The sequence below is a fragment of the Marmota flaviventris genome, chromosome 20, assembly GCF_047511675.1.
Source record: "Marmota flaviventris isolate mMarFla1 chromosome 20, mMarFla1.hap1, whole genome shotgun sequence".
Classification (NCBI taxonomy): Eukaryota; Metazoa; Chordata; class Mammalia; order Rodentia; family Sciuridae; genus Marmota; species Marmota flaviventris.
Genome location: NC_092517.1, coordinates 8,578,301 through 8,591,658, shown reverse-complemented (window position 1 = coordinate 8,591,658; position 13,358 = coordinate 8,578,301). Strand labels below are relative to the sequence as shown.

The 13,358-nt window shown below is 44.7% G+C and overlaps 1 protein-coding gene across 2 annotated transcripts in view; it reads right to left on the bottom strand.

The window, feature by feature from the left end:
- Cntn4 (contactin 4) overlaps positions 1-13,358 on the bottom strand; it is a 432,714-nt gene that overhangs the window by 155,809 nt on the left and 263,547 nt on the right. For both annotated transcript variants that reach the window (XM_071605984.1, XM_071605985.1), the window contains exon 6: positions 880-982. In XM_071605984.1, coding sequence (XP_071462085.1) covers positions 880-982 — 103 coding nt within the window. The remainder of the gene's footprint in view (positions 1-879; positions 983-13,358) is intronic.

Sequence of the window (13,358 nt, the reverse complement as noted above, 5' to 3'; positions counted from 1 at the left end):
TCTATGTCTTACATGTTTTTCAACTTGACTTTAAGTGTCTGTGCGGTGTATCATCCTGCAGGCGTGTCATAATTCATTTCATACGGCAAGTCTTCGGGACATGGAAAAAAAATTATCATCGTATTGTACTACACCAAAATAAAGATACTGCTTTGTCGTTGATATTGCCGTGATTTGGAAACACAGGGGAAACCATTAGAACTGAATATACAATGAAAAAAAAAATAAGGAATATTTTCTACAGTTAATGTAGAACACAAAAATCACTTTTTAAATGATTTTTTAAAAAGATTATAAGCAGCCCAGCATGATGGTGCACACCTGTCATCAATCCCTCGGTGGCTCGGGAGGCTGAGGCAGGAGGATGGTGAGTTCAAAGCCAGCCTCAGCAAAAGTGAGGCCCTAAGCAGCTCAGTGAGACCCTGTCTCTAAATAAAACACAAAAATAGGGCTGGGGATGGGGCTCAGTGGCTGAGTGCCCCTGAGTTCAATTTTAAAAGAAATTCAAACTGGGGCCAAAACATATATGCCCATATTTTCCCAAATTGTTGGCTTTCTTGTACCTCAAGGCCACTTTTTCCTGTCGTTCTGGCGTGGACAGCATGCACACTACAGGTCAGAATAACAGAACAAAACACTTTTTCAGAATTGCCCGTTCTCCTCCTCTTTGCAACCACATCAACGGGGGCCGTTTAACTTAAGCTTCTGGCCATTACCTGTGTCTGTCTGGGTGTGGACATAATCCAAGAGGCACGTGCAGAATTGCACAGAAGGGTTTGACTGGCTTTTCAGTCCCCTGCGGAAGCCATCCCCGTGAACAGCGTAAGGATAACTCTACACCTACCCCAGCAGAAGGGAGGGACTATAAGTAGAACTTACTTTCCTAAAGCAAAGCACTCTAGCTTGACGGTGGCTCCTTTGGCAGTCGGGACGGTCTCTGGGAACTGCACTTCGATTTTGGGCTCGTATTCCCCCATCACCCCTGCAAACAAACAGAAGAGCTGAGTCTCAGAGGCTCTTTTAAAACGGACTCAAGTGTTTTTGAGACAACGCAGGCTGCTCCTGCACACCATGAGGTGCACAGTGAATTCCTTCATTCGAAGCAGGTCCATGAGATTGTGGCCCTTCTCCCGGTTACTGCGAGAGAAGACTTGGTCTCACAGAGCCACACCATCTGCCTAGGATTCTATTCTCTATGCACCCAACTTCGCTTCTCGAAAAAGACTTCTTTAAAGGTGATCATGAAAATAAAAGATTGATAAAGTCTGAGTCACCAGGAAAGTCACCTTTTTTCAGAATCACAGGGTGGGAAAAAATAAAATTTGTAAAGATACTTAAAAAAAAAATACTTGCAGCCAGGTGTGGTGGCGCACGCCTGTCATCCCGGTGGCTCGGGAGGCTGAGGCAGGAGGATCGTGAGTTCAAAGCCAGCCTCAGCCAAAGGGAGGCACTCAGCAACTCAGTGAGACCCTGTCTCTAAATAAAATACAGAATAGGGCTGGGGACGGGGCTCAGTGGTCGAGTGTCCCTGAGTTCAATCCCTGGTATAAAAAAACAAAATACAAACAAACATATATATTTAAAAAAATCAAATTTTTTTGGTGCCTTCTTTCTGTGATCACAAATTTTTACTTTCACTTCCAAGACTCATGTTAATTAATCATTAATTAGTGCGTGCAAAGTAGCATCAAAGGCTTGGGTTGTTATTATACTCTGAACTGATGTAAAACTAAGAAGAATCTACAGGAAAAAAAAACCCTTTAAGTTCTGACAGCCTTAACCCATGGCTGACCTTGAAAGCCTTCTCTCCCACTTTGGCGCATCCTAAATACTTACTGATTCTTTCCTATCCATACATTCTTGGCTCTGTCTACTGTCTCTCTCCTTGTTTTGATATAGTCTTTCCTGTCCAATTTCGGGTCACTCTCCTTGATTTCTGATTCAATAGTGCCAGTAAAGTATTTGCCATTATCTAGATCACTGTACCATGTCCTGACTCTGCACTCCATCTCTGCCCTGGGCTCCCCATCGCCCCAGGGAAAAGACAGAGGGTTCACAAGAAGAGGTTAACAGTAAGGACCGAATGGGCCCAGGTGCACTCACAAGGAGAGACGATTTTGCTCATCTCTTAGACCCTTTCCATCTGCCATTTCAGAGACTGAGAGACATCAAGAGGATCTATTCAATTCATAAAAAAAAAAAAAAAAAAAATCACCCATAAGTGTTAAATGGTGATCATGCAGCTAGATTGGCTATAAGGTATGTTATCAAAAGCACAAACTCAAGCATAGGGTTGTGTTTTTTTTTTTTTTTAATGTTTGTTTTATGTTCCTTTTCCAGAATGACGGAGGGTATTATATTTGGAGGGACTCTGACATTATTTCATTTGGTGTTTTTCATCTGGGTCTGATGGATGCACATTTTTTTTTTTTTTTGGTACCAGGGATTTAACTCAGGGGTACTCCATCACTGAGCCACATCCCCAGCCCTATTTTGCATTTTATTTAGAGACAGGGTCTCCCTGAGTTGTTGAGTTCCTCGCTGTTGCTGAGGCTGGCTTTGAACTCGCGATCCTCCTGCCTCAGCCTCCCGAGCCGCTGGGATTACAGGCGTGCACCACAGCACCTGGCACAGATGTATACTTTTGAAAGAGGAAATTGCAGCTAGGAAACCACTGAAGCAATGCCTGTCTTTCCTCCAAAGGGCGAAATCACACTCCAGAAGGATCCCTTCCTTCTGCAACTAGGCTGCAGCCTCCAAGGGGTTCAATCAGCCAGTGAACCAGGGTTCAAGGTGAAAACTCAGGCCCTGACCCCTCATCTCCATCTTTCACTCCGGTCCTTTCGTCATTGCAGCGGATGACCCTCTAAAACCCCAGCACACGGGATCTGGGCTTGACGTGTCCCCAGGACAGGGGCTTTCCTCCCTTCCTGGCCGTCTCCGCCTCCTGAGCTGGCTTGCACCTCAGTTTTGCTCTTGCCCAGAACTGGCCTGGAGGTGGTGCGGTGCCTGCTGACACCAGCCTTCCCACGCCGCTGCCAGCTCGCTGACAAACAGCCTGATCCGCTGAATCATCCATCGTCCCATAAATATCAGGGGCATGACTCCGAGCACAGCCGGCGAGTTCGCACCTCTTAGTGGGGTGTGTGTGGCTGGGTGCCCCCGAGAGCGGCGCTGATTAAAGAAAGATCTGCCGGGGGAGCCAGAGGTCTCTTGTCCTCCCAGGGGACCACGACACTCCGCCCTGCCGTGTGTCACGTTCTGGAGGCAGATGAGACCATAAGGTAAAAAATGCCAGGGACAAGGGTGTCTCAGAAGCCACCGGGCGTTTCCCCAGCGCACCCATTTCTAGAAACGTGACTTGGAGATTGTCTGTGAAAATCATACCAAGGAACAAATCTATGTCATACAACTTTGTTGAACTAAAATATCAATGTTCTGGACCTCGGAACTGCTACTTCCCCACCCTAGAATCCTACCTGTGAAGGTCTAGGCTGGGAGTCTGCCCTCCCTGGATGCTGTCCCCATTCCTGCGGCCCTCTCGTCCCCTCCAGGTGCCCTACTCTGTAGCTTGCAGGGGTCTCCAAAGCCCTGTGCCTAGAACACCTCTGCTGCTCTGAAGCTCTGGTGGTGGCTGTCAACCTGCAGCGTCCCCTAACTTGGAGCTGCGGTAGGGTCTGTGGTCACGCGACCTTCTCCCTGTGGGTCTTTCTAAGGACACAATAGTCATACTGGACTATAGGCCCAGCCTATTCCACTAAAATCTCCTCTCAAAACTTGTTCTGAGCCGTTGTGGTGGTGCACGCCCGTAATCCCAGCAGCTCAGGAGGCTGAGGCAGGAGGATGGCGAGTTCAAAGCCAGCCTCAGCAACTTAGTGAGGCCCTAAGCCACTCAGTGAGACCCTGTCTCTAAATAAAGTACAAAATAGAGCTGGGGATGAGGCTCAGTGGTCGAGTGTCCCTGAGTTCAATCCCTGGTACCAAAAAAAAAACAACAAAAAACTTGTTCAGACTCCTTTCTCACTGTATTTATGACATTTTAAAAAATGGCTTTGGTGGAGATTTAACTTGCATACCAAAAATTCACCCATTTTAAGAGTATAATTCGATGAATTTTAGCAATTTCATTGAGGCCTGCAGCTGTCCACATAACTCAGTTTGGGACTATTTCTAGCATCCCAATAAGACCCTGGAAGCCCACCTGCAGTAAATTACCAGTGCCGCTCCCAGCCCTGGGTGACCCCTAATCTGCTTTCTGTCTCTATGCATTTGCTTTTATAGGACATTCCCTATAAATGAAATCACACAAGATGTGGCCTTTTGTGTCTGGCGTCAAGGTTCATCCACCTTGTAGCACGAACCAGACGTTCCTTCCTATTTATTGCAGAAGAGGACTCTACCGTGTAGAGGCACTACCTGCTAATGATCTGTTTGCTGGCTGTATTAGTTTCCTACGGATGCCAAAACAAAGAACCCCAACCCAAGCAGTTCAAGGAGAAAAAAAATATTGCCTCACAGTTCTGGAGGCTAGAAGTTAAAAATGGGCATGCTGCTGGACCCAGTGACACAGGCCTGTCATCCCAGTGGTTTGGGAGGCTGAGGCAGGAGGATCGTGAGTTCAAAGCCAGCCTCATCAATTTAGCAAGGCCCTAAGCAATCTAGCAAGACCCTGTATCTAAATAAAATAGAAGAAAAGAGGTGGGGATGTGGCTCAGTGGTAAAGCGCCCCTGGGTCCAATCCTTGGTACAAAAACAAAAAATAAAAACAAAAACATTTGACAGGACCTTGCTCTAAGACTCTGGGTTCATACTGCTTAGCTGTTTCTGAGGTTGTGACAGTAGCTGGTTGCCATGTAGTCCTAAGCAGATGAGCCTCTGGGTTGTTTGTATTTTTTAGATCTTAGCGATCATGCTCCCGTGAACACTGGCTTTGTGTACCTCTTTTTCTTTTCTCTTGTTTTTCCCCATGAATTTTCGGGGATGAATCTCTTGCTTGTGTCTCGGCTCGAACGACGCCACCCTCAGAGAGGTATTTTCTGGTCACTCTAAAATAGGTCCCTGCCGCTACTCTCTGTTACCATCCTGCTTCCTTTCCTGGGACTGATAACAATTGACACTTCTCTCATCTGCCTGCCTGTTCGGTCTCTGTCCTCCGTCTGGATGATAAAACCTGTCACGTCAGGTAAATAAGTCTTTTTCACTCCTCGGTTCCTACCTTGTACGGCAGTCTCCCTGCTTAATAGGGACTCAGTGAATCACAGCTGACATAAAGCCTTTTACAAATTTCAGGGTACGCCTCATACCGCATCACCGTGTTCGATCTTCTTTATGGAGTCTCTTACACTTTTTACCTCCTTGAGGAATGAAAATCTTTTTTGATTTTTTTTTCTATATCCTTCACAAATCCTTGCTCATTACTAAGAATATATATAAAAAAAATGCAGTGTGATCAGGAGACACGGATGGTGGGTGGGGGCGTTGGAGAAACAGGAGTGGAGGTCATAATAGTGATTCAGTTAAACAGGAATGCAGCCCATAATAGTTATTCAGTTAAACCGATCTCTTTCGAGGCGTGGGAGCCGTTCATTGAGAATCGCGGATTTCTAGCTCAAGTTCCCTTGAGATCATCTTTCTGACCGAGATGAACTGTGTAGCTTGTGTCTCTGGTCCCATGGAATTTCTGCTCGGTTTATAAGCTGATCCATAATCAAGACTCAACAGGAGTAACGGGCGGATCAGTAGTCATCGTACGCACAGAGACACGGACGAGAGGTGGAATGCTATCGGGGTCGTTGAAAAATGTCCTTTCTTATAGAACAACTGCCCCAGTTTTAAAGTCCTGAAGATGAGGTAAGCAATCGTCTCCAGCTGTATTATAAGCGATTTTTTTTTGGAATATCCGTGAACTCTCCCATTTAATTTGGTTACGTCTGGCACGAGATGTGTGTTTGTTTTGACACTTGCTTTCACTTTAACCATCTTGGCCTTTACTCTCTGCATTCAATGGAAAAGTAGTTGTTTTTTTTCCTTAAAAAAAAAAAGACCCTTAAAAGAGGCATGCATTTTTTTTTTTAAAGTCATTATTCCCTCTATCCACCAGTGCACTACTCTGGTGATTTATGGACTGATCAGGCTAAAAAAAGTGCAAACTGAGGGATGAAATTGTTCCACGACACTTTTTCCATCTTCCGGTGCTTTTAAAAGGTGGAAAGATGTAGAGGTTCAGCCATGACTACGCAACCTAGATAATGCGGACATAGACAAGGTGTAGAACATATTCTCGTTCAAGTAGGAAATATCATCTCAGCCATCTTCATGTTCTGCTGTATGATTTGTCTATAGAGACAACTCTTGTTATCAATTTTAAATAAAGATAGCAGTATCAACAATTTGCCTTGTGTAACAGAAGGGTCTTAGTTCCTGCACGGTGAATGTTTTCTATTCTTTGGCAGAAGAGGGTCACCATAACAAGAATGGAAGCTGCAGAACTTGAAATTCCACGTGTCAAACTCCTCAGAGGCCGTGGGCTTAGCTCTAGGAAACTTGGTAAAGATTTATTTAACAGAGACCATAAACCATGCCCTGTGCCTACCAAGGGGACACACTGTGGATGAAGCAGACCTCATCCTGACTCTATAGGACCCTCCCCTGCATCTCTGTTCTATGCATCCCATGGTAACGTGGCACACACAGGCAATGATTAATCACCTACTGAATAACAGAAAGAGTGGGTTTCATGAGGATGACCAGCCTACCCATTCCTTGGTGTTTCTTCTAAAACAAATTCTTACATCACCTGGAGCGTCTGAGTTTCTGGTATAAGTGGACTCTAAGACTGAGAATCTGCATTTCTAAGAAGCGGCCAGATGGTGCCGATATTGATGATAGGAAGAATGCACTTTGAGAATCACTTTTCTCAGTGGGAGCAAAAGCAAGGTGTTCCAATTACCATGAACAAATGGTCCAACTTGAAGGATGTAGAAGAGACAACCCCCTAAATAGTGTGGCCTTGGAAGAAGGAGCGAGGGACACATTGACAACATTGATCCTTCGCCAAATAAATCCTTTTCCCAGTCACAGGACAGTAGACCCTGAACGGAAAGAGACAAGGGCTGAATGCTAAACTCCGGACCCTCCATCCTTACCCAGTGAAAACAAGCTTCAAATTCTCACCACCTGTTTCCTGAATGCCCACACGGATATGTTCTGCCAAAGTCTCCAAGGATCAAGCCGTCTCCCAGTGTGTCACCTACATAAACCCAGAGCTCTCTTGTAATGGGCGCCATTTTGTACCCAGAAAGTGAGCCCATCTGATGCCTGACTCCAGTACTAAATAAAAGGCATAGCTGATCCATGAGGCCCACTCCCGGTTCTTTGGACTTTCATTATGGTGCTGAAAGCATGTTGGTTGGTTTTTTTTTTTTGGCTCACACAAGGGACATCCATAAATAGGGATGTTCTCTGGGCTGGTCAGTGGGAGGGTTCTGCTCATGGAGTCCCTACCAGGGACAAGGCCCCACAGGAGCCTGGGACTCTGCAGATGACCTTGTGGCGATGACTGGCCCACTTTCAAGAGCCGAAGCCAATGTCTGTGAGAGGAGAGCATTCAACAAAATAGCTGACGATTTACAGAACAGGAGAGAGAAATCAGACACCCGCTGCGCTTGTTTGAGTACAGTCTGCGGCGTGCTGCGTTGGCAGGAGGAGGAGGCCCGTCTGCAGAATATGGTGCCATAAGATTTCTGCCAGCGCCTGCCTTAGCTGGAACCTGTGCTCGCTAAACAAAACCACAGAAGGAACATCGACCGGCTTCCACCGAGTGGGATTTCCTACTGGAAAAAAAAAATATGGTGGAAATTGCTTTAGGAAGCGTTCCCAAGAACGTTCCTCTTGTATGAGACACAAGTCATACGATGCGTATTCCGTTAAGAGGCGAGCTCTTGGAAATACCCGACGTGACTCACAGAGTCCCTTGGCTGAGTCTACCTTCTGCCCTTTTCCAAAAAAAATGTTTGTTTTCTTCCTGGTGGAAGGGCACGTAGGAAGTTCTACTGAAGTGTCCAAGGGGTATCTTGAATCACTGCCCAGCACACCCCGTGGGTTCACTCCCCCTGAGTTGGAGGGAACAGCTCTCCTAACAAGAATGTCCCCCCCACTGGAAAGGAGACGTGCAGGACTCTCTGACACTTATGGATTAAGTAAAGAACAAGAAAGAAAAAAAAAAATCCAATGTATCTTCAGAAACCTGTGAGTAATAAAAATAAACTTCGTTATTTGCCTTAAGTCAAACCCAAATCTTCATCCTTCATTCCTTTTCAATAACTAAAATGCAGAGAAACGCTTTTTCTAGAAATTGTTCTCATATAAAGATAGAATGACCAAGTATCCCTACTTGGATGCTTTTTTTTTTTTTGGAACTAGGAATTGAACCCAGGGGAGCTTAACCACTAAGCCACCTCCCCAGCCCTTTTTATTTTTTATTTAGACAGGGTCTCACTAAGTTGCTAAGAGCCTCGCTAAGTTGCTGAAGCTGGGTTTGAACTCACGATCCTCCTGCCTCAGCCTCCAGAGCTGCCGAGATTGCAGGTCTGCGCCAGAGCCCCTGGCTTGGGACACTCTTGTTTTACCTGAATTCCTGGAGTAATCAAGGTCATCTTTTAAGCCAACTTTTTTCTTCTCCTATATTTGTCCTATTAAAATGTTCCTCCTGTTGTGTGGAACTAAACCCTTTCTTGGCCTCTGGTCCTCGTTCAAGTCTTTGGAGTCACAAAGGAAGAGTCTTCTGGTGGACAGCCTCCAGCTACTTAAAGATATCATCGTGTTGTCAGAAGTCAGTAAAGTCTTTCTATATTAGGGCAGAGAGCCAGGATTTTATTAGACTTTGTGGGCTCGGTCGTCATGTTACTATTCCACTTTCCTATTACAACTGCAAAATGTCAACAAGTAGACAGGTTGTGTCCCAATAAACTCTATTTACAAAAACAGGTGGTAAATAAAGCTACGAGTCCTAGCTGTCTGGCCCCTGTCACAGAGAAAATGGGAAGATAACAAAGTCCAAAAGAATCATTCGATTCAACACACCATTGGAACTAATAAGAGATTTTGGTGAACCTTCCAGAAACTTTGTCACTTAGAAGATTAACAGCAACTTCCATATATTAGCAATAACGAGTCATAGAACAAGATTCAAGCAAAATACTATTTAGAAAAGCAAAAAAAAAAATTATATGAATATTCAAGACTTCTATGGAGAAAGTTTTATTTACAAAAACAGACCATGGGCAAGACCAGACCTTCAAGAGGGAGTCTGTCAATCACTGGTTTATAACAAACACTACGCCTTCTGTCTGAGATTCTTTGTCTCCCTCTTTGGTTGGTTATGCAACTCTTTATGGAAGCCTGGGCTGATTCCCAGCATGCATCCAGGTTTTCCTTACCCCCAGGGTCGGAATCTATACATTATGTCACTGTGTCCTTGACCCCTGTGCAGTAGATCTTCTCACAACTGAGACTTGAGTGGATCAACTTTAGTTCTTCATTCTCCCCCAACAGGGCCCTACTCCTGTAATTAGACTCTCCAACCCGACTGGAGCCCGTGAGGGCACATAAAGACTTTTGCATCCTGAGCGATAAGTCCACAGCAGGTGCTCCACGAATACCTGCTAGCTCTATGCAAGATCAAAAGACTGCCCAGGTCAACGCTGCCCTTTCCTGCAACCCGAATCCCTCTGTTGGGTTGAATGTATTCTTTAGAGCTCCATGATGTAATCCCAATAAAGAATGAAACGTTGGATCCTCCGCCAACGAGAAGTTCTCTAAATTCTGTTGATTTCACCATGTTGTACGGACCCTGGGCATTGAACCGACGCTTTGTGACTGAAGAGCCAAATGACTATCCAAGACCTCTGGCTTCCATGGACCTTTATTGGAATTGGCTGTGCTGAAGGTCTCGAGCCTACTGCCAAGTTCCTAAGCTTGTCAAACCTTCCTCGAAATATCCAGGGCCATTAAGACTCTATTACACCCGATAAGCAATGGCCATTTGGCCAACCATCTCATATCCCTCAGTCGTGTAAAATGTTCTCATTGGACGTGATTTACACCCAAGACTCACCAGCTGTGATGCTGTGGGCAACAGTAAAACAAAGCCAAGCACGTTGGCAATCAGCTCCAGATCTTCAATGATATAAAACGATGCAGCCATCGACTGAAGAGACTTTGCCTGCTGCCTCTCTAAACGCAAGGTCATCAACAGAAACCGGGTAGGTCGAGCGTACGATTTAAAAGAGATTCCCCTTAATGACTGGGTTTTGGATCTGACCACTGGGTTAATTAAGTGGCCTACAAATAAAGCTAATCTGCTCCCGAAGACAAATAGTGGTTGTTAAGGCTCACGGGAGACCCTAATGCAGTTTGGGGGGGCAATATCAGGAAAGTTTACTGTCAACCGTTGGCGGGATCGCCATCAAGGATACACGATACCATGGTAATAAATTTCCAGAATGTTCTAATTTTCTCCTTTCCATTATTTAAGGTTTTCTTTGCTCTTAAATTTGGAGCTTTGCAGGGAATGTATTCTGAGCCACGACAGAGTCACAGAGGTGGAAGCTCACGCGATGGCTCATGGTATCCTGCAAGAATTCACCCAGTTGCCCACTAGGATGGCTTGTTGGTATTTGAAGGGAATCTAACCCAAATGAATAGTATTTGTCTGTTGAGTTGTATTTGACATTATCTGTCCTGTGCACAAATTGAGACTGGAGTCAATCAAGTTAGAAAGCAATGCCTGGAGTCCCTCAGACAACTTAGATATAACTTGCTATAAATCACTCATTTGGGGGGAAGGGGTTCTAGTCACTGAACTCAGGGGCACTCGACCACTGAGCCATCCACAGCCCTATTCTGTATTTTCTTTAGACACAGGGTCTCACTGAGTTGCTTAGAAATCACTCATTTTTATGTGTACACAGATATGCTCACAAACACACACACATTATATATATATATATATATATATATATATATATATATATATATGCTTATCAATGTGTAGAAATAGGGAGATTAATCAGACAAAGGGAAAGAGAAAAAGAATTTTAAACTCTAAGATAGGACTTGTATTTAATTTCCCCTGTTCCCTAGTATCTCTTCTGGGTAGAGTTCTAATCAGGGATAATATTCAACAATGTTTAGGAACCAGCAGATAGACCCAGGCCGTACACTGCTAAGCATATGTCTTGATTCTAATAAGCAAAACCAAGATCTGCCAAACCCATCTGCAGCCAGTCTCAAGGAAAACGGAAAAAAAAAAATATGAAGACCAGACGAGGATTCTTCATGCTCAATTACGAAAGTCTTGCATGTACCAGACCTAAACATCCTCACAGACTCGGTCTCATTTTCCCAATTTCTCATTTCTATGTTAATTCTTTGCCTCTTTAGCCATCAGATGGGGAGTCAGGGGCGATGGTGGAAGGCGGAGGAACTAGCCATTATGATCCTCATCGAGTTCTATTATTTCTCTCGTAGTTATGTTACGTGGTGGTCTTCTGCCTCTGTTTATGCAAATGGAGAGACAATTCTTTTGAGATCCGTGCAAAACACATAAGACAGCAAGCTCATGATTATTAATAACCAGCAATGAGGCTAATGCTGATCAATGAGCTACTGCAGCAATAATAACGAGGAGGCTCTTTTCTCAATTAGACTCTTTTTTTCCTTTCACAACACCTAAGGCAAACATTGCACGCTCCCATGGATTCCCAGAGAGTAAGTTATATTATCTTTTCAGAGCAGATTTTAAAATATCCAGATAAATAACTACAAACTCTGGTACAACCTTCTCTCACATGGGTCTAACTCTCAATTTTATACTTCTTACGGGTAAATAGTACTAAATGATGAAGCTCTTTGGAAGAATTCTCATTATGATTTATTTATTTCTTTTTTGTACTGGGGATTGGAACCCAGGGATGCTCAACTACTGAGCCACATCACCAGCCCTTTTTGTATTTTATTTAGAGACAGGGTCTCACTGAGTTGCTTAGCACCTCGCTGTTGCTGAGGCTGGCTTTGGACCTGCCATCCTCCTGCCTCAGCCTCCTGAGCTGCTGGGATTACAGGCATGCACCACCGTGCCTGTTACTTTATATGTATTTTCATACACAGAATTACTTTGCTATCTTAATTTTACGGATAAGAAAAATAAAAGACAATGAGGTTAAAGCCATACCTCCAAAGTTGCTTAGTTAATAAATAGGGGGTCTAGATTCCACCCAGAGAGCCTGCCTCCAGGGTCTTCAGGGCAGACTTCCTGGCCTATATTTGATTAAGGATCAGAGATATAGGAAGGACCAAGGAAGATATAAGTAGAGATAGGGAAAATGGAACAGCAAATCCCGGGGCGCTGTGGAACTGTGGTGTGCCAGGGGCAGGTGGCACTTATCATCCATGAGGAGGACCCATGGGGTACTGCACCTGAGTCCTATCAGGACGTGAGCCTGATACATGAGTCTCACGGTTTAACTTTCTATGATTCACTGTGACTTTGGGGGCTGGATTCAATGCATCCAAGTCCAGAACTGCTTAGCTGGATCTCCAAAGAAATAACCTGAATACTGGACCACACACAGCCAGTCACTCCATCCCAGATCTTGTGGAGGGATCACTTCATTGATTTTACTCCCAGGGAAGAGACTTTCGGGTCATCTTTATGTTGCAACCTCTGTTTGATTTATATTTCTGCCTTTCTCTCACCTGCAAACAGGACCTCATTAAAGAACCGGCTTTGTGCATAGCAATATAGTTTGAGTGTCTCTTTTATGTACTGCAACCTCAATGGGAAAGACATTATGAATTTTCGCCATGGAACACTCATGGAAATTAAGACTAAATGGCCATTAATTGCCGAAGAATGAGATCCTTAGTCTGCTAATTTAGTGATAAAGTATTCTGATACAAAACATGTGTCATTCCCATGAAGAGATACTAGACAGGCTGAAAGAGGGACTGATACCCACTTGAGGTGTCCATGACGATCTTGGAATTTTGAGATCCTAAATTTTTGTTCCCGCTTCCTTTTTTTGGGGGGCAGGGGGTGGGTACCAGAGATTGGACTCAGGGGCACTTGGCCACTGAGCCCCATCCCCAGCCCTATTTTGTATTTTACTTAGAGACAGGGTCTCACTGAGTTGCTTAGCGCCAAACTTTTGCTGAGGCTGGCTTTGAACTTGCGATCCTCCTGCCTCAGCCTCCCGAGCCGCTGGGATTATAGGCATGCGCCACCGCGCCCAGGGGTCCCTTTTTTCTTAAGGGGCAGGTTTATGTGATGTTTGCCTTCTGCTACATCATGTTTGTGC